This window comes from Ochotona princeps, chromosome 19, assembly GCF_030435755.1.
Source record: "Ochotona princeps isolate mOchPri1 chromosome 19, mOchPri1.hap1, whole genome shotgun sequence".
Lineage (NCBI taxonomy): Eukaryota > Metazoa > Chordata > Mammalia > Lagomorpha > Ochotonidae > Ochotona > Ochotona princeps.
This window is the reverse complement of record NC_080850.1, coordinates 42,022,731-42,050,279: the sequence shown is the minus strand read 5'-3', so window position 1 is coordinate 42,050,279 and position 27,549 is coordinate 42,022,731. Positions and strand designations below refer to the sequence as shown.

The 27,549-nt window shown below is 48.0% G+C and overlaps 1 protein-coding gene across 4 annotated transcripts in view; it reads right to left on the bottom strand.

Moving 5' to 3' along the window:
* ZNF608 (zinc finger protein 608) overlaps positions 1-21,059 on the bottom strand; it is an 87,827-nt gene extending 66,768 nt beyond the window's left edge. For 2 of the 4 annotated variants that reach the window (XM_058677331.1, XM_004586367.2), the window contains exon 1: positions 16,240-17,335. In XM_058677331.1, coding sequence (XP_058533314.1) covers positions 16,240-17,199 — 960 coding nt within the window. In that variant the 5' untranslated portion in view covers positions 17,200-17,335. Of the gene's footprint in view, positions 1-16,239; positions 17,338-20,772 lie in introns of those variants that run through there. The other 2 variants (XM_058677334.1, XM_058677335.1) reach the window with 2 other exon arrangements.
* Between the last annotated feature and the right edge of the window lie 6,490 nt (positions 21,060-27,549).

Here is a 27,549-nt window from a genome sequence, read left to right as displayed (position 1 = left end):
CACACCTGGCCATTGCAGCCTTCTAGGGAGTAAACCAGCAGATGGAAAATGTTTCTGTCTCTCTCTTTGTTAACTCTGCCTTTCTGATTTTCAAACTAAATTTCTAAAACAAAACAAAAATGGTAGGCAGACCTATTATTTTCCCCATGAAACCTTTCTCTCCACCAAGACCTAAGTAAGCTGCATACCATCTGTCAGCACTAAAGCCTGCCTTCCCCAAATCAGGTCCTGAGAGGACAGGAGCAGCAGCACTGCTTGCACAAAGCGTGCCGAGTTCAGCACACCTCACCCTTCTGACCCATCCATAGGATCCCAGCCACCCTGACCTACACAGGCTCATCTCACAGCATCCTTCTCAAAATCTGTGTCATCAACTGCATTAGAAACTTCTAGAAAGCACAATGTACAGAAAAGAACATACATTAAAACACATGAACCGGTTCCTAGTGCCTACTGCATGCTCTGGAATCCCATATGGGAGCTGGTTTGTATCCCAGCTGCTGCTCCACTTCCCATCCAGCTCCCTGCTTTGTGGCTTAGGAAAGCAGTCAAGGATGACTCAAAGCTGTGGGATCCTGCACCCACTTGGGAGACCCAGAAGAAGGTCCTGGCTCCTGGCTCTGGATAGGCTCAGCTCTGGCAGTTGCAGCCACTTAAGGAGTGAATCAGCAGATAGATCTTCCTCTCTGTCTCTCCTCTTTATATATCTGACTTTCCATTAAAAACAAATCTCTTTTTAACTTTTAAAAAAGTTAAAACAAAACAAAACAAAACAAAACAAAACCAGGCCTGGCGCAGTGGCCTAGCAGTTAAAGTTCTCACCCTGAACGTTCCAGGACCCCATACGGTCGCTGGGATTAGAACCAGCTCCCTGCCCTATGGCCTGGGAAAGCAGTAGAGGACTGCCCAGAGCCTTGGGACCCTGCACCTGCCTGAGAGACCCGGAGGAAGTTCCTTTCTCCTGGCTTCGGATCAGCACAGCACCAGTCGTTGTGGTCACTTGGAGAGTGAATCATCAGACAGAAGGCAATTCTCTCTGTCTCTCCTCCTCTCTATATATATCTGACTTTGCAATAAAAATAAATAAATCTAACAAAAAAAATGTTTAAACATTGACCGATATGGAAAATAAAAATATGTAACATTTACACTACTCTTGACTGACTTGGGGCATGTTTCATGACGCTTCATGACAAGCCTCTGCATTGCTTTTTCGGTCCTTTTTGGCAATCATCATAATGTCTGCTGCAAGTCTCAGGTAAAAAAAAAAAATGCGGGGGGTGGGGAACTACACCAGTTGCTGCTTCAGTCTTGTCACTTAACACTGTGCAGCCACCTCTAAGTATCTCAAGAAAGCAGCAGCACGCATTCTGAGACACGGCGTCCCAAGCCCCGGCTCCGGCTGCGGCCCAAGACAGAAGCATCCTCAGTGCACTGCAAGGGGAAAGTCCTTCCCTCTCTGGTGGCGCAGATCCCGCCAGGGTCCCACCAGGGACCCTTTCAGGAAGGCAAGGGAGTGGTCAGCCTCCAGGATTTCCATCCTGACTTTCAAGAGCTAATGGGTTCCTTAGGCTAGCAGTGTCTTCTGATTGCTGTGGGTTTTATTTCCATTCTGCTTTCTGCTTGGTCCTCCCTGCAACATTGTCTTATCCACCCCTGTTCAGCCCTTTGCTGGACCACTGCTCCTGCGCTCTTGTGAACTACTCCCCATATCTGTTCTTGTTAAGACCAATAAATGCTAGCACTATTTAAAAACAAAGAAAGAAAAAAGAAACCAGCACTAAAACAGGTAGAAAAGATGAACATCTGAAAGGCATGAGCTAAGACCCCAGGCAGACTCGGAGGCCTCTCCTCCCAGGCAGTCCCCACCTGGGCACTCGGACCTCGGGCCTATCCAAGTCTATTTGTGATGGAGTTGGACCATGTTAAACTCACCCTGCAGAGCACAAGGCTTGTGAGCAGTAGAGAAAGCCTAAGCCTCCAGCAGGCAGGAACCCAACAGAAGGCGAAGGAAACGTAAAGGGAACTTAGTCAAGGAGATGAAAACAATGCCCACCTCGGCTTTGGCATGACTGATCTTTCCTCCTCTTGCCCTCTCTCCCTGCTCCTGCCAGCAATGGCCTGGCAGCCCTGCACTTCTCAGTCCTGAGCACCTACCGACCTTCTCCCACCCCACCCAACCCAGGTCTTCCATAACCTGGAAATCCCTACCGGAACACAGCTAGCCGCCGCCTGTCTTCCTTGTCCTGTAAGACAGCTGCAGACTCTCCTTCCTTGGGTCATTTTAAAAGGCTCATTGATTGAATGTTAAAGCAACCAGTATAGGGTAAATGTAACACATATAAATTTAGCTCATTTCTCTACACTTTCTGAATGCTATGCAGCATATTTATTTATAGCAGGGCGCACTTTCACTTTTGTAAAAAGAACTGCGTCTGTGCTACTTGACCTGTGGAACAGTGGCACATCAATCTCATCCACTCTACTCGGAAAAGCAGACCTCATCATTTGAGTCCTGCTGCGCTCCATGTAACTCCAGGTGACACCAAGTTCATGACAGAATCCCGTTGGCCTGCCAGCCTCAAAGCTAATCTCCCAGCCTAAGATTCTAGGTGCTCCAGACAGACTACAAAACACAATTTCTGTCCGTTCAATTCTGTTCTTCGTGGAAGCAACCAGAGGAATGAGAAGGCTTGGAGAAGCTTGAAAGCCCCCATTCAGACGTGATGCGCTGGCACAGCCTGGCACTGCCTGAAGAAGCAACGGATGCTGAAGGGGAGCCCACCCTGACACAGCGCTGCCAGCTGCCCAGCGGGCCCTGTGAGCAAGCATGGCCCCTCCGGGAGCTACACAGCTGCAGCATGCGGAACAGACCCGTGCAGCTCTCAAGGAGCCCCAAAGCCAAGAGCGGGGCTGGCCTGAAGGCTTGGTGGGGGTGGGTGATCGCCAACACCCCTTAGGCAAGAACCAACAGCGAGAAGGGGAAGAACAGGCTGGGTGGGGAACTGGTTCAAAACCACTCCTCTGGCAGATGCCATTTGCTCGCCATGTTCTCATCACTTTCTCAGCATGGCCTTGACTGTGTGCAGCGACACACGTGTGAATGTTTAAGGTACATGCCTGTGTCTGTTTAGAAATACCAAAATGTATATGCATGCTATATTTAGTGATTCCTGGGTACTTTCAAGTGCTGTTTGTTTCCCTCACTCTCCACCAAAGGGTACTCCGACATCTTTCCAGCTTTTACAATTAAACCTAACCATCTGGACAAGAATCTTCACATTCACTAAATTAGTCACAGATTTTGTGGGTAAGCTGAGAAAGCAAACGCTATGCTCCGTGCTAGCATTTCAACCACATGGACCACAGCACAGACACTCGCCCTCCAATGATTTCAGCAACTGTACACGCACGGGTCAGGCTTGCGCACAACACAGGGGCAGCCAGCTTCCACGCTGAACTGCTGGTGCACTTGGGGTCACTCCTCAGCTCCCAGCAAGAGTTACCAGCGGTTGGGACGAGGCCCCTCAAAGACCTCTCACAATGTCTTTGACAGACCAGAGCCGAAGTACTGTCACTTTCACTGCCATTTCTCTTCCCACCGCAGCTGGAGAATGTGAGCCAAGACGCTGGCTACCATGTCATATGGGGAAAGGCAGACTGAACGGCAGACTCTGGGTAAGGGGCGAATGGCAGCAAACACTGGGGCATTTTCCAGACTTCACAAGCACAGTTGTCTTCGAACCTCTTCAGATTTTGCTATGAATGGCAGGAAGGGAAACTCAATGTGCTTAAGATTCAATATATTGGCCCAGTGCGGTAGTCTGGTGGCTCAAGTTCTCATCTTTCATGCGCACAGGGATCCCATATGGGCATCGGTTTGTGTCCCAGCTGCTCTACTTCCCTTCCAACCCCCTGCTTGTGGCCTAGGAAAGCAGTCAAGGATGGCTCAAGTCTTGAGACCCTGCACCACAGTGAGAAACCCAGAAGAGGCTCCTGATCAGCTCAGCTCTGGCCAGTGCGGTCACTTGGGGAATGTACCAGCAGATGTAATATCTTTTTTTCTGTCTCTCCTTCCCTCTGTAAATCTGACTTGGAAGATCTTTCTGTCTCTCCTTCCCTCTGTAAATCTGACTTGGAAGATCTTTCTGTCTCTCCTTCCCTCTGCAAATCCGACTTTCCAACAAAAATAAATTAAAAAGATTCAATATATTTAGAGCATTAGAATGCGCAAGGGCAACTGAGTCTATATTACCATCCGACCACTAGCACATAAGTGCAGCTATCACAGAGTTTCCACCAAGCTATACCTGAATGGTGTTGCTTGCTGGAGTTAACCCCCCACACAGGAAAACACTCGTTTCTACAAAGAAATTCATACATGAACGACCATTTCAAAGGTTGCTCAAAGCCTTCCATGGTAGCAAAAATAGAGTTTCAGTATCAGTGTAAGCAGGATTATAAAAAATCATGTGCACAGCATCTCGCGTTGCTCTTTTTGTTTTCAGATTGTATGTGGGCAACAAAAGGGATCCAAGTGTGGAGAAGAAGTTGAGGGGGCGGGCAATGGGAATTCTGAAACTCAGTACTGAAGGCAGGGGGACATGGACCAAAGAGGCTAACACAGCTATGTGTACCTGATGTGTTTTCACAACCTCCAGAAATGTTCACACTGCAGCGGGCCAGGCAGTGCGGTCCAGGGCTTGCGGACCTCTACAGTGTGCTAAGCTTCTAGACTTAGACTGTCGGAGACACCCACAGGAGCCTTGAGTGTTATCTCAGCACCTTTGGGATTCTAAAGGTAAGAGCGCACTAGGCACCTGTGAACAGTCAAAAAACTGTGATCAGACTTAGGGGAGCATTTATAGGGCTTTTACAGTTTTCAGCAAATAGAAATTGTCTGCATGATTTTGTTTTTAAATGTTTGAAGTTCGTCTACTTAGTGACTAAAACCATGGTAACGAATGCTGACTACCTCCCAAAGGTAAAAGGCAACCCCTTGCCTTGCTCATTTGAAAACATGAACACAAAAGCAGCAGGAACGAGCAGTGGCACTTCTGGAAACCACCAGAAGACAGCACCAAGACCATGGAGGTCTAACCCTCCGGCTTGGCCTGCCATTCACCAGCCCTTAGAAGACATAGGCTCATAGAAGGCTATCCGCCATGACCTGGACTTGAGGACCAAGCCACTCGCAAATTATCATGATACTAAGAGAACAGGAACAAAACTTGAACGGAAGAGGAAAAAGTAAACGAAGACCGCATCAGCCAATGCAGTCTTAACGTGCTATCAACCAAAAACATATCAAGCCACCTAAGATGGCAGTGTTTCAGAAAAAGAAAAAAAGGACTTCTCTTAGGGCCTCTTCACATAAAGACATCACAAATACTAGTTGGTCATCAGAAAGGATGACAGATGAGATAAAGGGTCTCACTCCCAGATGAAGCTAACAAATAAATAACAAGAAGAAACAGGGAACCGGGACATGTTTAGAACATTTCCAGCGAGTTCAGTTCACCAGCGATTTCCACAAGCCTGTTTACTCAGATAAGAGCCAACCACAGCTCCAACAGGGACAGAGACCACTTCTACTACTAGCTACACTCTACCCCTAGAAAAAGAAATTAAAACACAAAAAAAGCATGCTGAATGAAATGCAGGGTAGCGGCTCTTCCCTGCCCAAGTTACTGGAGAGTCCCCTTCTACTCAGATACAGGGTCACTGTTTCAGGAAATAGCGGGGAATTTCTGTCAACAGCCCCAGACACCTGCAACAGGGATCTCCAGCAGCAGCCTCCACCAGTCTCCATCACTCTCCCACCCGCTCTCTCCAGCACAGAAATCTTCAGATTTCAGCTTCCTGATCAAGCAGCAAAAAGTTAACAAGCTGCTCCCCAACCACCCTACCCCCAAGCCTCTTCCTTTCTTATGGAAAGCGTAAAGAGTGCCCCTTGGCCAAAGCATTCTCACCATTAATTCATCACGCCTTTGTGAAAAGAAAGGAGTTTTTTTTTTAAAAAAAAAAGCTTAAGCACAAAACATACCCCAGGGCATTCCATTTCTGTAGCTCTCCGCCTCGGCCTTTTGCCTCCCAGTCCAAGACTGAGTAAGTCTTAATCTGTCAACAAATGGTTTGCTGTACAATTAAACCATTCATTCTTTTTTTTAATTGCTTGGCCATGGCCCAATCCAGAGACTTTTCTAGGTTCTTCCATTATTTAGCTCTCCCAGTGGTTAAAAGGCAATAAGCTCATTTGGAGTTTATAAAACTATGCACCACCAACAAAAGGACGCAACGCAGATTCTGAGATGCACAGTGGCTTCTGTGTGCACACGGAGCTAGCCATGTGTAGTCTCCCCTCAACAGAGATGCCTGGGCCCCATGTAGGGGGCCGGGGATGTGGGGGATGGGAGGAAAATTCCAAGCAGTTCTGCTAAGTTTAAGTTGCAAATACAGCAAGGTCCACTTGAACTCGGACTGTCTCCACTGTTTTCTCTCCCAAGGTAGGGAGAAAGCTAGGGACAGCCTGACCTCCTAAACGGGTAATTAGTGAGCCCCAGGACCACAATCGGTCCATTGTGAGCACTTCACTGTGGGGCCACCATTTTTTTTTTTTAATTCAGGAGGTCTGCAATCTCAAAGACCCCTGTTGAAATTTTTAAGGATTTCCATCTGGCTTTTTTTTTTCTGGGACCAGTCATTGAGTAAGAAGAAAGGAAGCGACACAAAGGGCACGCCTGCTTCTTTTGTGGAAATCCGGAGCGGCAGAAAATGAGTTTTTCCATAAATCATTTAAATAATTGATATTCTGTATACAAATAATTTAAAGGAAGCTTTGCTTAAACCAAGTGAAATAAATGCCCCACCCCCTAACTGCACAGACTGCAAACAGCACATAAAAAAGGACACCATAGATCAATCAATCCGGGCTTTTAGTAATAGGTTTGACAACACACTTTTTAAAAAATGGGCATCCATTTACATGGGAGGCTGTTACTTAGAAACTGAGAGAGAAGCGTGATCAACATAACCACTCTGCCATCAATAAAATCCCGCACACCTCTTTAAAGTCCATTCTTCCTGCTGATATCAATCTGCCCAGATGCTGAGAAGTGAACTCCACTACAAAACGCAACAGTAAATCTCACCGTGCACATTCGCCGACTCAAAAAGTTCCACCCCGGCCACCATCCCCCCACTCACACTCACTGCCTTAGGAAATGCCGGTGCTATATTTCTGGCCTTCAGCAAGCAAGATCTAAACCACTCTCCTATTTGCATACAGAAAGCGGGGAGAGGAACGCCTTTCTAAGGGGAAACAGAAATCACTGAAAAGGAGGTGGAGTCTTGGAAAGGGTGGGGGGAGGAGTGCAGAGGGGGTGGGGCAAGCAGGGAAGGAGAAAGGAATAAAAAGACGAGGGAAACAGCTTTGAAATGCACACACAGCTTTTTCCTGATACACCTTTCACAAGCCATCCAGGCCTCTAGGGCCCAAGTCCAGCCCAACCTCCTACCAGGAGGGAAGGACAAACGCCCAAGTTGGGGGGTGTTGCCCAGAAGGACATCCTCCACCACGCCCTTCCACTGGTCATCACCATCAGGCACCGCATTTGAGCGGTCAAGCATGTATGCACAACAAAAGTCTTGGTGTTTGGCCCAAATTAGGTTGTGTTCCAGTAAAACAAGGCAGGCACAGGGTCCTAACCTTACCCAAAGATCCCCAAACACTCCTCTGAGAAACACTATGCAACTTCCTGGCACAACCCACAGCTCTGTTAGCCCATTTTGGGAACTCTGCAAAGATGGGGAAAGGCTTGCATCTGCAGCGGTTTTTTGTTCGGTTTTCACAGACCCAGGATACAAGGATTTCCAGGGCGGAAGGGAAGAGGGAAAAATGCAAATCCCTGGCAACTCCTTCCAAATAGTCGGAAAACTCGGAAAGCAAATCCAAAGGCTCAAAAATAAATATTCAGGAGTATTAATTTGTTTCTAGATGTGTGCCTGCGAAGAGAGAAACAGCAGTCATAACGTGGAAATTTCAGTCACATTTTCAACTAATTGGAAGCAGATTAGAATTCCGCCTCGGGGGAACGTTGTCAAACTAGAAGCTGGAACCAGTGAAGAAAGAGGTGAAGGCGTCCTGAAGGGCTGACAGTTTTACAGCGCTCGCGGCCATCACCGGGTCCTCGGGGCGGGAAGCGGGGCGCGTCCTCGGCCACGTGCGTGCGCGCGCGCACGTCTCCCCCGCCCGGCCGGGAGCGCGCAGCCCACGCTGCCGGCCACGCCTCCCGCCCCGACTGAGGAGCGGGAGCCCTCCATCTACTCGCGCTGAGGAGACAATACCGCAGTCTTTCTGAGGAGCCTCTGATAAGATAGATGGAAAACAAACCTACGAGATACGGCCGAGGCTGCCGGAGCCGGGGAGGGTGACTCCGGCGTTAGGATACGAGGGCGGGAGGCGCCGCAGCCACAGCGGCCGCCGTGGACGCGGGGAGGCGCCGAGAGCCCACCGCCCTGGCCCCGGCTCCTCGGGGCAGAACGTGGGATTCTCCTCAGGCTTCAGGCGCTGAAGGGCGCGTGGGGATGGGGTGAAGGTTTTCCGGTTTTGTTTTTTAGTTCATCGCGGCCCGTGTCTCTGAATCGGCACCCCCAGGGACCGCGCGTCTGAGGAAGACTGGGTTCTAACTTCATTTCCGTCACAAAAGAACGACCCGAGCACGTGGAAGGAGCAGATTTGATGGCATTATCCGCGTGGCTGCTGTGGTGAACCGCACACACCTCAACAGCTTTTTGTGCAGAGTGAGGGCCCGGAGCTGATTCTTAAACCAGAACCAGGGAGGTGACGAGGTCACCAAGTCATCTGGTCAGGCTGGGGTCACTTTACCCAGGGAGGAAATAATAATAATAATAATAATAAAAGCTAGGAGCCACTTGCCAACTCATCCTGACGATTTCATAGCCGAAGAACGGGCGAAACCGTAAAATCGAGACACCCGCATAAATGGTTCTTTGATGCCAACTCATCTGGAAGCAAGTGGTGTCATTAAAAAAAAAAAAAGTTAAGGCCTCCAGCGTAGGGTAAGCTGCTAACCTAAGTAGATACAATTTGGACTCAACCTGTGATCCTGAAGTACCAGACCAGAAGGGCATCCCTAAAGTACTAGCCAAAGCACCCATGAGTTGTATGAAGAAACCACTTATCTTTTTCCTATCAAATGGAGCAACAGTGATTTCCAGGAGTTTATGAAAGTGTGACCCATTGGAACTTTGTCGTCTGTTGCTAATTGAAGCCTATAAAAGAGTCCATTTCTTAAAACCTACTACAAACACTTTTTTTTTTTAAATTCACTGCCACATAACAAAAACCAGAATCAACTTGACTGGTAGATCAGTGCAACCAAAGACCAAGCTATTATTTCAGACTTGTCAGGGGAGGGCAGTAAAATTGCTACCAGGTCTCCTTAGGTTACCCTTCAATGAAAAGAAGCCATCAGGGAAATAAGAGGAAAAGAAAACACATCAAAATCTTAAAAGTCCCTTTAAGTAAAATTATCCGTCTGTGGCACCATGCCATCTGCTCTCTGGTTAACATAATAGGGCAATTCCACAGCCTAAATATCTGCTTTCCACAGTCATCCTGAACGACACAAAACATAATCAATACGTTTTTATTTACTCTCTTCAACTGTAAAAGCTGCCTTCATATGGTGTGATGGGAATATGCCTAAAATGCCCCAGGAGGCACATTTTTCTTAAGGTGAGGGCTGACAAGGATTCCCAGGAGGCAGAAAGCGACAATAGGCACAGTGAATAATCCGGAGGCGGGGATGGAGGCGGGGAAAGGCAGCAAAGGGGGCTCTGAAAAAGCCAGCAGTGGTGTTTGTTCGGTGTTTCAACCCCATTGGTCCTAATCAAAACACCAGGCCTTCCGACTTCTCTCCTGCAACTAGAATACAGACTTTTTAATGTTTATTGAGCTTCGATGCAACTGAGGGAAAAAACAAACTTCTAAATCCCAGATGGGATCCCTGCTAACTGACCTATCAAGACGGAAGTTATCTGCCTCGTGATCATTTCAGTTCTTCGGGCAAAACCCAGAGTCTCCACTCATTAAACTCCCACAGGTGCTTCTAAGCCGAATATAGCAGATATGCAGCAAGGACTGGAGGAGCAAAGTGCCAGTTCTCACCCCGGGAGTGTCTTTGCAGCTCTCAAAATAACCTGACAAATAGCCCAAGTGCTGGCCAATCAACTGTGAATGGTTTAACAACCTTCCATTCAGCAGCGAAGGCTTTGTTCCAATTGCCAAGACCTTAAGCTTAAATGAAAAAGAACTTGCAACAGAAAGCAAGTAGTCACTAACACAAAACCTACGCTGGGACAGAGAGAGAGGCCTGTTTAGTGTGCAGGGCGTAGGAAAGTAAAATCAACAGCAACTGAATCAGGCCCATTCTAACTCAACACTCCCAGCCCACCATCCACCTGGGACATTCGAGGATGTCCACAGGCACACCTGTGAAACACCAGGTCCAGGGCACTCCCTGCCATCTCTTATTAAGTGGTGACCGAAGCAGGGTCTTTGCCTGTTCTCAATGCCTATAAGCTTAATTGACATGGGGATTAAGAGAGTATTATCATCTGTTGATAAAAAATCCTGATGGAGAAGGCTATTTCACAGTGACATCTGCCCCAAGGGCCAGCTCAGCACTTCCTTGGTCCTGACTTCCTTGTTAACCTGGAACAACACCGTGCTGCAGAGGAGCAGCCCTCCAAAGGGCTGGCAAATTCAGGATGCTGTGCTACCATAATTGCTTGAAAAGATTCAGTGCTGATACCACAATTCCATCCGCCCGGCCTACACCCCCCAGAGTGGGCTCAGCACACGGCAGTGTTCTTCCCTCAATAAGCCCAAAGTTTAAACCACATCGAAACTCAATTATGCCTATTGACCTTTTTTGAAAGAAAAAACATCCACATCAAAAAGCCAACTTCATCATGCTCAGATCACTGAGCAAACTCTGTGTTTGGATTTACAAACAAACCGATTTATCTCCCTCCCACAAGACATCTCTAAGTATTAAAATGTGACTTCCTTTTAGCTGTAGGACTACTCTTGGGCTTTCTGGAGCCCCAGGAATGGCTGAGCACTGCTGTGTAACACCTTTGTTAGATGAACGCAGCACCACCAAATGTCACTCAGGAACACCCCCCCCCCCCCGCCAAAAAAAAAAAAACTGCTACCATGTTTAAGGGAAAAATAAATACCACACACTTGTTAACTCTCACCCTGCACCCCCAAAAGGAAAAAAAAAAACATATTGCTTTGCCACTTTTAAGAAGGCTAAGGAACTGGGAGTCACAGATTTATGATTTAAATACTTGTGGCTAAAATAGCTTTCCAATTACCCAAGGCCTCTCAGGAAGAGAATGCATTACGTGTTAATGACCACAACCAGGGGTCTCTTCTCCACTCTTTTGTGGAGAAACCCGGGCAGATCCTCCCCGCAGCTTCACCATTAACATGTCTGTTTCCTGTCAGCCCACTCAGAGATAATGCCATTTATCTCACCAAGGCACCAGCCCAGTCATTAGCTTCAGAAAAGACCTCAAACAAAGGCCCGAGAATGTTTCACCCAGGGCTGTTCCCAAACCCAGGACCCTGCGCGCCAGGGCTCCAAAATGTATCTGAAAAGAGTATTTTCCCAGTAATGGACAAGCCTTCCCAGGGCAAGGCCTCTGGGTCACAGTCAGCAGCCCAGGGAAGCAGCAGGCACATGAAATGAACCATCTTACACACTGCTCAGCCCAGACCTCCCACTCCCTGCCTCCCTCTGGCAGAAGGGGAGGAGAGGAGGGACTGACAGAACCATTCAGGTACCAGCTGAATACAGCTCTGCAGAATGGACCCCCTCATGGTGAGTGTCTGCAGGAACTGAACAACCATTAGACAGTGCTGGGGTGGTGGGTTGGGGGGCGTCCTGTGCTTCTGGAAAGCTTTTAAATAAAAGTGGAACTGGTTAAAGTCAATGTAGGAACATGTGTTTTCACAGTGTTGCTCATATTACCGCAATTTCAAGTTTCTATGAAGTACCAGGTGAACTTTTTTTTTAAATCAAGAGGGGGGTGGGAAAGCACACACAGACACTGTCAAAATTGGAGCAGATTTCAGCCGTGCAATCCCTGTTTTTCATGCTGAAAACGAAGAACAGATGGCCCTTTCCACGTTGTTTGGATCTGGTTATTGAACACCTCTGTGCTTGGAGAGATTTCTGCTTAGCACTTTCGGCACACATTTCATTTACTGACTATAAAACACTGCTTAGGAAAAATAAGTCTTTATAATGCTCTAATTAAAACCATCTTGGAGCCAAGCAGTCTCCCTTGAAGAGCATTCTTAACCTCCCGACACTGGCACAAGCAGTGCCCCCTCCTTCGTTGTAATTACAGACTAGTTGCAAAGTTACAAAAGTTGCTGAACATTATTCATCTCCTTCAGCACGCTCTTCATCAACTGGGTCTGTCCCTCTCTGCTGCAAATCCAATGGATTTCAAACCCCAAGTTCGGGATTCTGGGCAGAGACTGCTCACATAAGCTCCAAGCTCCACGGGTTCTCACAGCAAAACTTGCCTGGGGAGTGGTCAGGCCCTGGGCTAGGTCTAAGGAAACCTCCAGAGAAGTGAGCCGCTGCATTGGTGCTGCCAGAGTCACCGAGCTTCCCAACACCACAGTGTGGTGACCTCAGCAATGGACCCTGTTCTTAGACGCCAGCAAGGGACCCCAGTGCTCTTTCATTTCACACATGTAAATGACACTCCCAGCAAAATGTGTAGGGGACTCGATGTTTGCAACCAACTAACCAAATCAAAAGAAACCATCCACAGAACTTATTCATCAAAACAGGCTCTAAAACTGCTGCCACTCAAAGTACCAGAATTCCCCAGTGATGTGTGAAAAGACTTCCAACCACAGAATAAAAAGAAAAGGGTATCTTTTAAGGAACCAATCCATGTGTAGCACCATGTTAGGGTGACAAGAGCCCCTATCAAGAAAAATGCCAGGATACCACCGAGAACTCTCCCATCTGTGTAGGCTCTGAATTGATCCCTAAGCCGGTTCATCCTATAATCACCAGTGCCTTTCATATCTGTTTCAGTATCAGCTGTTGGTAAGAATACAGAAATCCTTAAATTCTTTGGTGCTCAAACAAACATGGTGCTCCCCACAGGTGTCTACCGAGACAGCTGAATGCGTGCCTAGCTGGTAAGTGAATGCTGTGCACCCAAGAGCTTGGTGCAAAGCTATCAGGCTTCCCCAGGAAGGAGGGGGAGGCGGAGAGGCAGGTCTTAACAACCAAAAGCCAGCCCATCAAATCTACTTATTCAGACATGTCACTGGTGGCTTAACCACAAAATGGGATACAGAAATACTGCTCACACATCTCAGAATTATGACATGTTTTGATTTCATTCACGTTATGCAGGGAGTGGCGACTTTTACAACATACTTGTGGTTTCCACATAAAGGAATAGAACACTCATTGATTTAATTAGGTTTCATAAGGTCCAATTTATCATGTTTTACATGACTGTGTAGTGAAGAAACAGAATAAAGAGACCAAAAATAGACATTTAGGCATGCTGTGAAAATTAACCGGTGACAGCCCATCGTATGAATCCCCTGCAAACCTTCCACATAACACACGCACACACACACACACACACACACACACATGTACAGTCTCCCTTCGGTTCTCACGTGTGACCTCCATGAGCCACAAAATCTGATTGCTGAAAATCAATCAGCCTCACTGACTCTTCAAAAACCTTCAATCGGCTGGGGGGCGGCAGAGCAGTGGGGAGTTAGAACACTGTGCAGGACCAGGTCAGGAGAACCTGCCTCGGAGGTGCCCTGGAGTTGAGTCACTTTGTCAGGTGAAGCCTCTCCTGTTTCCTCAGAGGCCTCCTCCCCTCATTAGGATGCCTTTCCTAGATAGAAGCCTAATTTGACACAACCACTCGTTAGTAGAATTAGACTGACTTCCCGGAGTGGCATTCCTGCAAAGGAGAGCCATCTCCCCACGCCAAGGACGAGAACCTTCGGAAGAGAAGCCATCCAGTGAGCCCTGCCACCTCCAGGCCATCCAGGCAGGGGCTGCAGTGGGCCGGACAGGTGCAGCAATATGCTTCCTGCTCCCCAATCCCCCCTCGTTGGCCAGCCTCTCATTGAGGAGATTCACAGGGTCCCATGTATAGCGCTCAGACTGGAGAAGAGAGGCCCGTACATGAATAATTTAATTTTCCCTTTCTCCATCCAGTTTCCTCTGTGACTGCGAAGTGAAAAGAACACAAAAACCAGAGAAGCGACACCGTGCTCTCATCTCAGTTGCCATGACAGCAGCCTTTGAGATTCTGAAATGTCCCGATTGCCAGCTAAACAAAATTGTTGAATGTGAACATTTGGCTGCAAGATTAAAAGGCTAAGGGGAATGCAAAAGGGCAGTCCCTCCCACATTCCAAGCAGCCAGCGAATCCAATCAAACAGCACTGACTCCTTAACCACAGCCATTGTGAGCACTGGATTAGGGCAATTCATCCAGACAGTTAAAGCAGATTAGAACTGCAATTTGAAGACTATTGGCAACCAAAGTAAATGCCCTACTGTACCAAGTAATAAGATCTCAGAACGCCTTTTAGCAGAAACGATGAGAAACCACACGTTCAAATCTAAGAATCAAAATCTGGGAATTTCAAAACCCCCTCTTGAATGCATCAGTATATACTGTTTTAGCATGGAGGCTAAGAATTTAAAAGGGAGAGTGGAGTGTCCCAACGACTTTTCAGTGGGTCTGGCATTCCCCACAACTTAAGGAACACTATCATTTTCCAAAATCAAAATTCTGCGTTCCAGACCCCACCTGGAATCTTGGACACTCACCAACGTAGCAAAAACAACGAAAAGGCCTAAGTAGAGAGTAGAGAATAACTTGAGAGGCAATTACCCAAAGGCATTATTTACCACAATTACAATTCTGACCAAGTCACAAACGGCAAAATAAAAACAAACTGCTTGGTAAGCAGCTTTCCAAAAACCAATACCAACAAGCCACATGATAAAAACGCTGCTGCTCCCTAGCTCAGTCCAAGAAGTACTCTACACATTAATTTACAGCAGTGGCACTCACGCATCCAGCGGGTCCCCCAACCCGCCTGGAGGACCAGCACGTCCTGTGCACAGTCACCATTCAGCACACACAAGCCCCAGACCAGGGCACCTGCCTGCCTCCTCCACCAGTCCACAGCACTCCCCCAGGGGGGCAGCCTACCCAAAGCAGCGGCTCCTGGCTGCCAGGAAGACCACCACACAGCTGAAGGAAGTCTAGAGGAAGGCTTAAACCCCTCTAGGTCAGAAACCACGGGGTTCAAAGGCAGCAGGGCTCTAGTCCTCAACCACTGCTGTCCGTGCCACTGCCACGTGTCTGGTCCACTTCACTGCTCTTTGCCACCTCCCAGCTCCCCAGGCAAGCCACACGTGCAAGGGACACCTCCAGGAGAGGGGGGAGGGGAGGACAGGACCTGGGGCTGGATCTTAGCAGGCACCAAACCACACCAGCAACACCTCGGGGTGACCCATCCAGAAGACACTCTGACAGAACTCGGGGGGGGGAGAGGCGGGGAGGGTAAACAGATGCCAAGATTGGTGAAAACAGAGCAAAGAGGATCCTCGGCATCCCACTTCTTCAGGGAGGAAACTTGAACCCTGGCCTCGGGACCAGCAGGGTCAGGGACCTCACGGCCAGCCCGACACGGAAGACTGTCCTTCTTAGGGGACAAAACAGGGGCGAGAGTCCCAGGGGTGCAGAAGCACTTTTACTCAGGGCACATAGCAACCTGAGCTGGGAACCCAGGTGCGGGAGGAAAAGCATTCGCGTCCCTCCTCCTTCCCCCTGACCCCCCTCCCCAACCTGGGGACCCAGACGCCGGCCCCGTAGCAGCAGCCAAGAGGCAATCATTGCACCCAGAACAGTTCCCCCCACCTCCGTCCCCAGCAACAGACTGGGCTGCATAGGTGCACAGCTCGCACTCCTCGCGCAAACCCGGGAAGCACAGGGTAGGGGGGAAGGGGCAGGGGAGGGTGCACTGAGCCACAGCCTGCATACCCCCACACCAACGCACAAGGAGCGCTCGGGGGCTGGGAGGGGGAGGAAGGGGCCCGCGACCAGGGCGACTGGGTCCTACCTTCTCGGTTTTCAGTTTCTTGATCCTCCTGTGGCTCTCGTCGTCCTCCTCCTCCTTCTTTACCAACACAGAGTTTCCTCCCATGAGTCCCGAATCCGTGGCACTTTTGTTAACTTCCCCGCTGGCGGCGGCGGCAGCGCCGGCACCACCACTCCCAGCACCCCCGCAGTGGAAGGGGCTCGCACCACCTGCATTGCTCTTGGCCCCAAAGCCATAGAGGTGCCCCCCGGATGGGGCCTGGCCGCCCCCGCCGTTCGGGTGACCCTGCAACAGATCGTGCTTGTCCTTCCTGGATTTGCCCGTCTCCTTGTCTCGCTTGGCGCCTCGGCTGCCCTGGCTCTTGGCTGGCTTCTCGTCCCGGCCCTTGGCGCACGAGCCCGCGGTGGCCGCAGAGGCAGCAGCAGCGGCAGGGACGCCGGGGCCGGGACCGGGACCGGGGCCGTTGTTGCTGGGGCCGCCGCCGCCACCACTACCGCCGCCGCTGCCGCTCTGACCCAGCGCTGAATTCATGCCAGCCGCCTCTCCAGGGCGCGCTTGGACTTCCTGCCTCTTGCCAGCGCTGCTGATCTCGGGAATCCCATACAAGGCAGCAGAAGGCAGAGATTTATTGGCATCCTTAGAAGTTTTACTCCTTTTCACTTTTGATTTGCTGGTCTCTTTGTGCGAATTCCCCTGGGGAGCCGAGGGCTGCACAGAAGCAAATTTCAGGCCTTCGGCTAAGGCGGCGGGGGCCCCGGCCCCGGCAGCAGAGGCCGCAGCGCCGCAATCCCGGGAGTTGCTGCCGCCCGCGGTGCCGGCCGAGTTATTCATCTCAAATTTCTGTCGGTCCTTTTCCAAATCAGCGTCCAGATCAATGATCAGATTCCCAACCCCGATTTCCCAATCATCGCCACTGTCATAGGTATCAACCGCGTTTGGATCCACACCTTTGCCTGCAGCCGAAATGTTGTTCACTGACATCCTGAAGGCGGGCTCTGAAGCAGAAACACCCGGAGAACTTTCCTTTGGAGATGAGGGGACATTCGTTTAGCTCCGCTGGGCTTCCTCTTCGCAGGAAAAACAACCCCCCCCAAAAAAAAGCCACCAAAATTATCTTCAGAGTCTCCTTTTTTTTCTTTCTTTCTTTCTTTTTTTTTTTTTTTCCTGCCCCACCAACGTGTCTGGGGCTTCCACAGCCTTCAGTCCAGGTCCACCTTTTCCTGTGAAAGGGGGGAAAAGTCGAAGGTTTCTCGTCTGGATGTTACCAGGAGCCAACCAGACCACGACCCAGGCGGCAGTGAAGGGGCCCGGGACGGCGGCAGACTGAGCTGGCTGGAGTATTGTCTCCACAATCCAGGACCAGAGTTAAGGGGAAGACCCAGACCCGAGGGGAGGGAAACAAACAAACAAACAAAAAAAGGCATGCCCAGGACAGTCGCTAGAAAGAAGAATAAGGGGGGGGGGGGAATCAACCCTATATCAACAACACTTCTTTAAAGGGAAAAAATGCCATTAACAAAATCCCTACAGATCTGATTCAAGTTCAGAGAGGTTTCTATGGACTGCTGCTTTTATCTTTTTTAAGTTTAGGATTTTTTTTTTTTGACCTGGCGCGTGTGCTATCTCAGTTCCCCAAATCACAGGCTCAACACTCCGACCAGAGAAACATGGCTTTTAAAACGCCTGGCCACGTTCTTGCTCTTGTCATTAAAAGCCCAGACAGCCTAAAACTTCTCTTAACCTATCTGCTCAATTGTCCTTCTTTTGTAATTTTAGTACTTTTTTTTTTTTTGCTTTACAAATTGGGCAATCTGGTTTTTGTTTCCAGGAAGGAAAATACACACACACACACACACACACACCCTCCCTCCTATCCTCCTATCCTTTCTTCCCCAACAGCATCCACAGTTTCTCTAAATATACACACACATGTCTTGATCGCATTTCTCTATGGGAGAGACAGTGTTCCCTTTCTGAGGGGGAAAAAAATGTATCTAAATAATTCTTCTCTATTCCCAGCCCACAGGACGGCTCGGTCTGTTAAATACGGTGCTGCTAACTGCACAAGGAACCTGATTAAGACATACACTTTAAGTGATCCGCGCCAAGGTGGCCTCAACGACCGCAAATGAGAGTGTGTTTGACAAAGAGCAGTTAAAACGGTTTTTAAAGGGCTCAGCCCCTTTTTAACAGTTGACAGGGAAAAAAAAGTAATAAATATACATAAATACACACACACACACACACACACACACACAAACGTTGCTTACCTTTAATCCTCTCATTTTTTAATTAGGCCAGCAAATCAAAATGCTGTTCCCACTCCACTCGGTAAACAAGCCTGTACTCATTTTACTTAAACACCAAATGATCAAGAAGGAAGAAGCCAAATCGCACATCTCAGCCAGAATAATCACTCGAGAACATTATTCCACTTCCCCACTCTCCCCAACCCCCCCTTTTTGGCCAGCCGACCGGGTGTCCTTTTTTCTCGTTTAAAAAAATGTGTGACTGTGAGGCTGGAAGATAATGTTTCACATTCACAACAGAAGCACCAAAGGGTTTGTTCCCTCTGAACAAGCATCGAGAATAACAGGGGTTTGTGAAAGACAGAAAGAGAGACAGAGTTTAGAGAAAAAACTTTTCCCAACTTCTCATTCCGCCTTCAGTTGTAGACTGAAGAGTCACCGTGATCGGTAAGTAATAATCCGGTGCAGCGAACTCCAGGCGCCCGCCAGTAACGAGACAGACTGCGCTAACATGGGGCAAATTAGCGAAAGGGAAAAAAGAAAAAAAAAGAAGAAGAAGAAAGGACTGAAAATCTGGGCTGGATTCCGCCTGTTAGTCGGGAAGTGGCATTTTTCCGCCCTTCCTGACAGATTTGATTTCTCCAACTAACTTAAGAGGAGGGGTGGACGCGGCGGCGGCGGCGGAGGAGGAGGAAAGGGAGGGAGGAGAAGCGCGGCCGCGCGCCGGGGACAGGTGTGGGGGCTGGGCGCGGCGGGCGCGCGAGCCCGAGAGCCGGCTGCGGCCCGAGCGCTCGCGCGGTCCGGCGAGGGACGCGGGGCCCGGTCGCGTCACGGCCGAAAGAAAGGATGTGGTGTTTTCCTGTCTTATGTTGTTTTCAGGAAAAAAAGAAAAACAAGGAACCGAGTTCCTAGTTACAAGTCCCTGAGGGAGGGTGGGGGGGAGGCGCGCCCGTGTCGCTCCAGCCCGTCAGTCGTGTGGTAATTCGATAATTAAAGAGTGGAAAAAAAAATTTTTTTCCCTCAGGCGACCTTTTTCAGGACAATTTTCCCCTTCTGGCGAGCGGTGTGTCTCCCTTTTTACTTAGTTTGCCCCCCCCTCCTCCTCCTCACGGCGCCCGCCCCCTTCACGCGTTGAGTCAGATGGCCTCGGAGCTTGGCTTAGGATTTTTAATTAGCTGGCGTTTGGAAGCTAAGAGCAGTAATGAATTGTTGATGGATGGGAAGTGCGGGAGTCGCCGCGCTGGAAATGTCGGCGCTGAGGGGGGAAGGGGAGGCGAGCCCGCGGCGACCAACCACGGAAAAGGAGCGATTTGGTTACAGTGCGAGCCTCTCGCGTCACGTGAGGATCAAGGGCTCAATTGGTTGTCGTGAGAACAAAAATGGTGACAAGCGTATCAAGAAAATACTGATCTGGTCTTTAAAAAAAAAAAAAAAAGCGAGCCAGCCTCTCCCATCCCCCATCCCGCACGCAGGCTCGCCCTCACGCTCTCACGGGGGGCGAGGCTGCGGGGCCGTGAAGGGTGAAACATTTTCTCCTGGATCTGGAGGTGGGGGTCTCGCCGGTTGCCGAGGGAGCGCCAGAGCCCTGCTGAGGTTTTCCAGAAAACACCTTACAAACCTCCACTCGTCTCCGGTGTGTGCGTTCTGCTCAGGGGCCGGGGGGTGGACGCACGTGGACCTGGGGGCTCCCCACCCCCGTCGCCACCCCGTGCCCTTCGTGTAGGAAACAAAGAGAAACGTTTTAGCCAACTCCCGAGCCTCGTCAGAAAACACACTGTCCTAATTACTGTTGGTGCATTTGTTTAGGTTGGGTGGGACTTCCCCCTCCCCCTTTCTCTGAAGGGTGTTTTGAGGGATTTTTTTTTAAGGAGCTGGAAAAAAGTGGTCCTTATCACCATTGCCTGGGATGGGTGACTTGATAGCACATTATTGGGCCGCTAGGACGTGACGGGGACAGACGTCCCCCGCCCCCGTTCCGGGCTTGGTTTGGGGAGGGGGCAGGCAGAACCGGACTTTGTGGAATGAGACTTAGTAACTGTGTCACTTGCGTTCTCCTCTGGGTTAGAGCCCAGAAGGTCACTTCCTCCTTAGCTACCCCGAGTGCCCGGTTGAGCTTCATTGGTGTGGAATTACAAGCGCTTCACCCTCCACTGAACCAAACGCACCCTTCTCGGGTTGTCCTAAATGCAGAAGCCAAACCCTGCAACCAAGTTCCTCCTTTCAATGCCTCCAACTCGCACATTCCCCTGCATGAAGTCCCCGCTAAGTGCTAAGAGAGAGAGACACAGCACGCCACCGTACTTACGGTCTGTATGGGAGCGAGTTGACCTTTTCCTTCTAACTGCATTGAATGTGTTTGGTTGCAGCCGCTTTATTTTGAAATTTGTAAGCTCTTCAACAAATGTATTATTAACAGACCGTCCTGTGTACTTGTTTATAAAATAAAAAATAAAGTTTCAGGGAAAAAAAACAACCAAATCAAAATCCCCCTGGTGCCTACAGACAACACCAGCAGCTTGTTCTGCAACACTGAAATCAGGGCTGGAAAGACAACACAGACAAACACACACAGGGGGACTGGAGCGACAGCAGCTCCCAGCCTCTGTTACCTGAAAGGCACTTTTCTTTGTTCCCAGTGCCCTTTCGCAGCGGGCCAATCAGAGAGCAGCTTTTATGAAACCGGGCCCTCTGATTGGCCGGCTGCTTTCTTCTTGGCTACTGTAGGGGGTTGGAGAGACACACGCATAAAACACACACTGGGAGCGGGTGGGGTGCTCTGGGGGAGGGGTGTGGAGACAAAGCGTTTTATTTCCCAACCAGATTGGGGTTGAGGCACCTCTCCCACAGTCAGAAGGGAAAAAAAATGGTGCTGGGCTGGCCCGTGTTTCAATTACTACATCATTCACATAAAACACTTATTTATTAAAACACATCTCAAACAGGCTGCGAGGAGAGGATGTCGGTAAATACTAGTTGGAGTGTGTGAACTGGAGAGAAATATCTGAGATGATCGCTCGGGTGGCGCGGGGAAGCCGAGGTGCGGCGAGCTCCGAGCCGGAGCGCCGGGAGGCTGGCGGCGTGCGGCGGCAGCGAGCGCCGATCCGGCTCCCCTTAGCCGTTCCAGGAACCCACAGCCCACCACCCAAAGCGGATTTTCTGCGTCCCACCCCCGCCCTCCAGATGGTTTTCCTTTTCTTTTTCTTTCTTTTTTTTGGGGGGGTGGGGGAGGAGAATGGGGTCTCTTTTTACTCGTTGATTAAATGAGAAAAATCGATCTTGGGGTAAAGGTGGTGGTGGGCAAACAAGTAATCCTTTTGTTTCCAGGCGTCTGGTCTGCAAGCTGTGACGTGTGAACGCTGGCAACCGTTTAACCGACGCTCCGGGCAGGGTTCTTCTCTGGAATTAGGGACAAATCTTTTCCACCTGGTCTTATATGGCTACCTCCCTGCCCCCCATCGCCCCCAACCCGAAAGATAAAACAGAGCCTCAGCCAACCATGTGAACGTGATGGGCCAGCATCTTTTTTTTCTTTTCCTTACTAAAATCGATTAGTGGCAGAGAAATATACTAGGAAGATTAACCCCATAAACAAACCAGGTCGCCTGAGCAGAATCTCCCTCAGCCTCCCACCCACAGATTTTGAAGCCTGTCTCTGGATGGGGGTGGGGGAGCCTAAATCCTGGGAATGCTACAGCTGCAGGCCAAACACAGGAGGATTTCAGAATTTATTGTGGGACAAATGCCAGCAACCAAGTTAATGGGCCTGTGAGGTCATAGGATAAGAGAGGTTAATATGAAATAACAAGTTTAGCATTTGAGTCTAATAGCTACTCCAAGTATATTTAAGCTAATGTATTTATGTATTTTAAGCCTTTAAAGCACATTTTATTTTCAATTTTTCATTGTTAGTTTCCATTCTTTAGTGGAGATAGAATATGGAAATTTTCAAGTAAAAAAAAATGTGCTATGAATTTAATCAAAAGCATCAGGGGCCCAGATTTTAGGGATCCAAGACTACCAAAACTGTGATTTCCACAGGGCAGTTGTAGTGTAGGAAGCCATTCTAAGGGAGTCACAGACACAGAGAGGGAATTGGTGCTGGCAGAAGATCGCACTGACGTACATGTTAAGTGATGCCTTCGTAGATCAGTGGAAATATGGATGCCACGTGTTGGAGCGATGGCTATTGACTCGTTTGAGCCTTCAGCATATTTAGTCCATTAAAAAATTGCCAATTAGCTCTTTCGCTTCCTTTCATGAACTAGACTTGACATCACAAATGGTTATAAACAGCAGTTTGCAGCCTTTATTGGGGTATATAAAGCAGAGAAACACACTCTATAAAGTCTTTAGATCTCTCTAAATCAACCTGTGTTCAAATCAAAGCTGTGCATTCAATGAAAGGGAACACATCAGCCATCTGATACCCAGTTACGGTGCGCTTTAACGCTGATGTTTGTTTCATATAATGAGTGCACAGTTTTCTACATGTGTATGGCCCATTGATGATAACATAGCACCATATATTTTTTAAAAGAAAACTTTTTTTTTTTTTAGAAGAGTGGTTCCTCAAAGGGCCAGATTACTTCCTGAGTCCCCGGGGTGCCATCTATACCGCCGCCCTTACAAGCCAATGGCTTCTCCATATGTTGTATTAGTTTAGGAAAATCAATGGCTGGCTCTTAAAACAACAGAACTTCAAAGAGGATTTTTAAAAAATGAGTCCTAGTGAAGTTGGAGCAGGGTCTGCAGCATAGATTTAGCATAACAACAGCCGGAGGAGGCTCCGTCTCCATCTGCAATCCAATCTCCCCCAGTCTTCAACACCAAACCCCAAATTCTATAACTGGGTAAGCCCCAGTGGCCAAATGGATGGGGTTAATGCGCAACTCTACTAAGTCTTTAACCCTAACCACTTTGATAAAAAAAAAAATATCAAAGCATTCCCTTCCATTCCAGCATTTCCAGTCTCCACTCATTCTCAGGCCTCCCAAATTCTTCCATTGGAGTTTTGAATAGCCAGGGTTGTTGTGCTGGCTTTGCCTGGGTGTGTTGTGATGTCGTGGTGTTTTGTTTTTTTTTTTTTTTTATAAAGGGGCCAATCAAGAGGCATCAGAGAACTATCAGATAATTGATGACTGCCAGCTTTGAAAATCTGAACCCCTCCCCGCTCCCAACACTGGGAGGCCCGGCTGTATTTGCAGAGATGAAAACTTTATCTCAATCGCTTATCTAGATAGCAGGGAAGTTAATTGTCTCCATACCCTTATCCGCCTGAATATGCCTACACTTCACAGAGGTCATGAAGAAATGAAAATTTTAAAATAATTTTACATTTGGTGCAAGAAATGCTTACATCGTGCAGATCTTGTTGGTAATGTATGCTTTCTCCTGGACTTTTTGAAAACCCTTGCATAACTGATAATGCCAGCTTGCTAATATGTGTGTGCCTAGTAATCTTACATTTTAGCTCGTCTCTATCTGGTGATGTAGCAAAGAGGAGAAAATGACGTTTGGAATGGGGAAGGAGTGAGCCTTTATGGCTTGGGGCGGTATCACAGGGCTGGGAGGGATTGGTGGATAGGTCTGTGGGCGAGCTGCAAAGGATTGGTAGATGAAGTGGTAGGCAGGTACAAGGGGAGGGGCTGCAAGTGTTTGCTGTGTGGATAGGGCCTTCAGATGCAGAGGTTACAGTGGATTGATGGGAACTGGGTTACGAAGTTACAGCGGACTGGTGAAGAGCAAGGTTGCGAGGTTACGGAAGATTGGCAGACAACAAAATTTGAACTTCAGTGACACAAAAATCTTAAGGAAGCTGAGGCCTAGGGGAAGCAGATATTTAAAATGATGCCAAGCCAAAATGGCGGGGTCATCAGAGCTGATGTTTGAATCATTCCTCACCCTCTACACCCTCTTTGAGGGTAATCAGAAAATCCCCCTATTGATTTGAGGTATGTTATTAAGGATCAAAAATTATTTCTTGAATATTGGTCTAAAAAAAACTAACTACAATCTCCATGATCACAGTAATTGGTAAAGCAGGATGATCATTATCCAGCACAGAATCCTGGATAAATAAGCCTGCTGATGTGCCTGATCACAAAAACTCGGACTAAATAAAACTGCTACGTTTTATTTGAAAGACATTTAAGTCAATTTTAAGGCAAAATTGAAAATCACTTACAAAAAACATTAGACTGTCTCTTAGAAAAACTGTAAATACAGCGTGACACACTGTAAGGAGTTTACTTAACAACCTGACTCAGTCCCATGAGAATTCCATGACTTGACCAAGTTATTAAGAGCTTAGACCATGGTGTCCTCATCTGAAAAGGACAGGTGCTGTTATAACCTTCTATGCTGCCATAAAGGAAAGGCACAGTAGTAGCTTCTCACAGCTCCTCTTTCTTTAGCTTCAATTACCCATGGTCAATCAGAGTCAATTATACATTAAATGTAAAATTCATGAACTTGAAGTAGCATTTATTTCAGTATATTGTTAACATTGTTCTGTTTTATTATTACTTTATAATTTTTTTTTTACTATGCCTACTTATAAGTTGAGCTTTATCAGGGATGAATGGACCCAGTACCATCTGAGCTTTCAAACCTTCACTGGGGAGCACTAGAATGCATTCCTAGCTGATAAGAGAGACTTCTAGATCTAATATTTTGGGCACAAAGTTAGTATAAAATAAATAATAGTTTTGAACTTAAAGAAAAAAAAAAAAAACTAACTACACCTTTTCTACATCCGAGCCAACATACACACTTGAATTTTGCTTAAAACCATGGGGAAAAAGTAGAAAGCAGAGTTTAAAAAAAAAATCAAAATGTATCTGAAAATGAGCTTAATTTATAGGAAAAGAAGCTTTCTACAGACAGAAGGAGAAATGTATCACCTACCCATCTGGAGAAAGCCACTTGGCCGTCTGGAGCTTGCACTGGGTGAGGCCTGCATGGAGGCGGTGACCAGCTGACTTGCCTTGGTTTCTGAGGGCAATGGAATCCCACACAAGCCTGAGAAGGGCTGTCCTCTCTCTCCAGGTTAACAGGCTAAGCTCCTGCTTGTCAACAGTTTCCAGAGAGGACACAGAGGCAGTGCCCACAGGAGAAGGGACACCCTAGACACTGAAAGGTCCCTGGAAGAGGTGGAATGAGGAAACAAGGACAGCAGCCTGTCTCCTGCACCTGTTCCAGTTGGTGAAGTGGGCATTTACACACCTTGGGTAGCACTACTGGGGGATCATATTTACCTTCCACTCACTTACCTTGGATTTCAATCTCTGGGAATAAAATAAACAAAAGATAAAATTTTAAAACATTCCTCAGTACAACAGGAGCCAAGGGAGCAGGCAAACGACCATGCTGACAGAACTTTCTCAACTAGTGTAGCTTCAGCCAGTTTAGGTGCCCTGAGGTAACCAACCCATGAGTGGGTGTAAGGCTGCAGCGAATTTTCAGGCCAAACAAACAGGAACTGTGAAGGGGATGTTTCTCCCAGTCTGCCTGGTTCCTCTGTTTCTTTACCCCATCCTCCACCCTCAAATAACCAAGAAGGAAAAAGCAGCAAAGCCTGGTCCTCTTTACGGCTTGTAGTTCTAGCAAAATATTGCAAAACAGCACATTCTTTGAAAGGCAAACATTGGTATGCTGCGTGTTCTTGAGGGAACCGCAAATGTAGGGCAGTGTCAAATGTCTCAAATCGTCCCTCTGTCAGCCCAGGCTCTTGTGGTGAGGAGCGGTCTACTCTATTCTGAACCCATGCCCAAGCAAGGTCTGGGGAGCCGGCAGCTAAGCAAGGCAATTTACATCACATGTCATGAAACCATTTTTGGAAAAGGATTTTTCTTTTATGCCAGTGAAGACCGGGTGCATAAAGATCAAAACACAGCTACATTTTTTTTTTTAAACTACTTATTGGAGATTGCTGTTGCTGGTTTTATTACAATATGTATTTTACAGATTTAGGTAATAGCCCTGATTTTTCAAATCGACCTCTGTTTAGACACGTTTCACTTTGGGCTGTTTCTCGTCTTCAAAATTACAGTCATTTGCACGTTATTACAGTGAGTCGGAGACAGATTGTACTTAGCGTTGGGTGGGGGAAGGGGTATTATGGGAAGTGATCTGCTGCGGTCAGCGCATAATTTCAGCCTGAAGAAAATTGCTTGGGAATGGCTGGTCTGTTAGCCAGCCAAGGACTGGTCACCAGGAGAGACTGCAAAAAAGACTTCTGCTTAATCTGCATTTCAGAGTTATTCTCATTTCCCGAAAGATGGCCTATGGAAACAATATTTGTAAAACCAAATTTTAAAACTTGTAGGTGAAATGTTGTCACTGCTCGGTTTGAATTTTAAGTGACTACAACATGCACTGGCTGCCAAGAAAGGAAGGTCAAAGGCAGCAGAATAAAGCCATTATGTTCCACTCCATCTTTCTTCTGGCCTCCCTTTCTCTGCTTCCTCTTTTGTCATTAAAAAAAAAAAAATCTCTGTGGGGTGGGTATTTACTCACGCAGCTACGACCCAGATCGGTATGCCTGCATCCCACATGAGAGCCTGCCTCTGGCTCTGCTAAACCAGACCCTGGGAGGCGCAGTAAGGGCTCAAGTATTTGGGTACCTTCCACCTCGTGGGAGGCTGACTTGCGTTCAGTTCCCGGCTCCTCACTTCCAACTGGCTCAACCTTTCTGCTGTAGGGGCGTTTGAGGCAGGAGTCAATGGATGGGGCTATCTCTCAACTAACTAAATAAACAATTTTTTAAATAACCTCAATTTAATACTGGGTTTTCTTATGTGTGGAAACACTTACGAGAGCAAAAGCAAACACACTGATAAATGTATCTCTAACTTGTGTGTGTGTGTGTGTGTGTGTGTGTGTTGGGGGGGCAGGAAATGTTTGTAACTGTGAAAGCATGACATATATATTTCAGCGATAAAACAATATTTTCACACTTCACAAATTCCACTCTATTTGTGCCCACTTCGTACCATCGCTGAATGAGTTTGAAAGCAGCACTGCCCATCAGAAACAATAAGCCTTGTCTAACTTGTAGCTTAACGTTACTGCATCTCTTAGA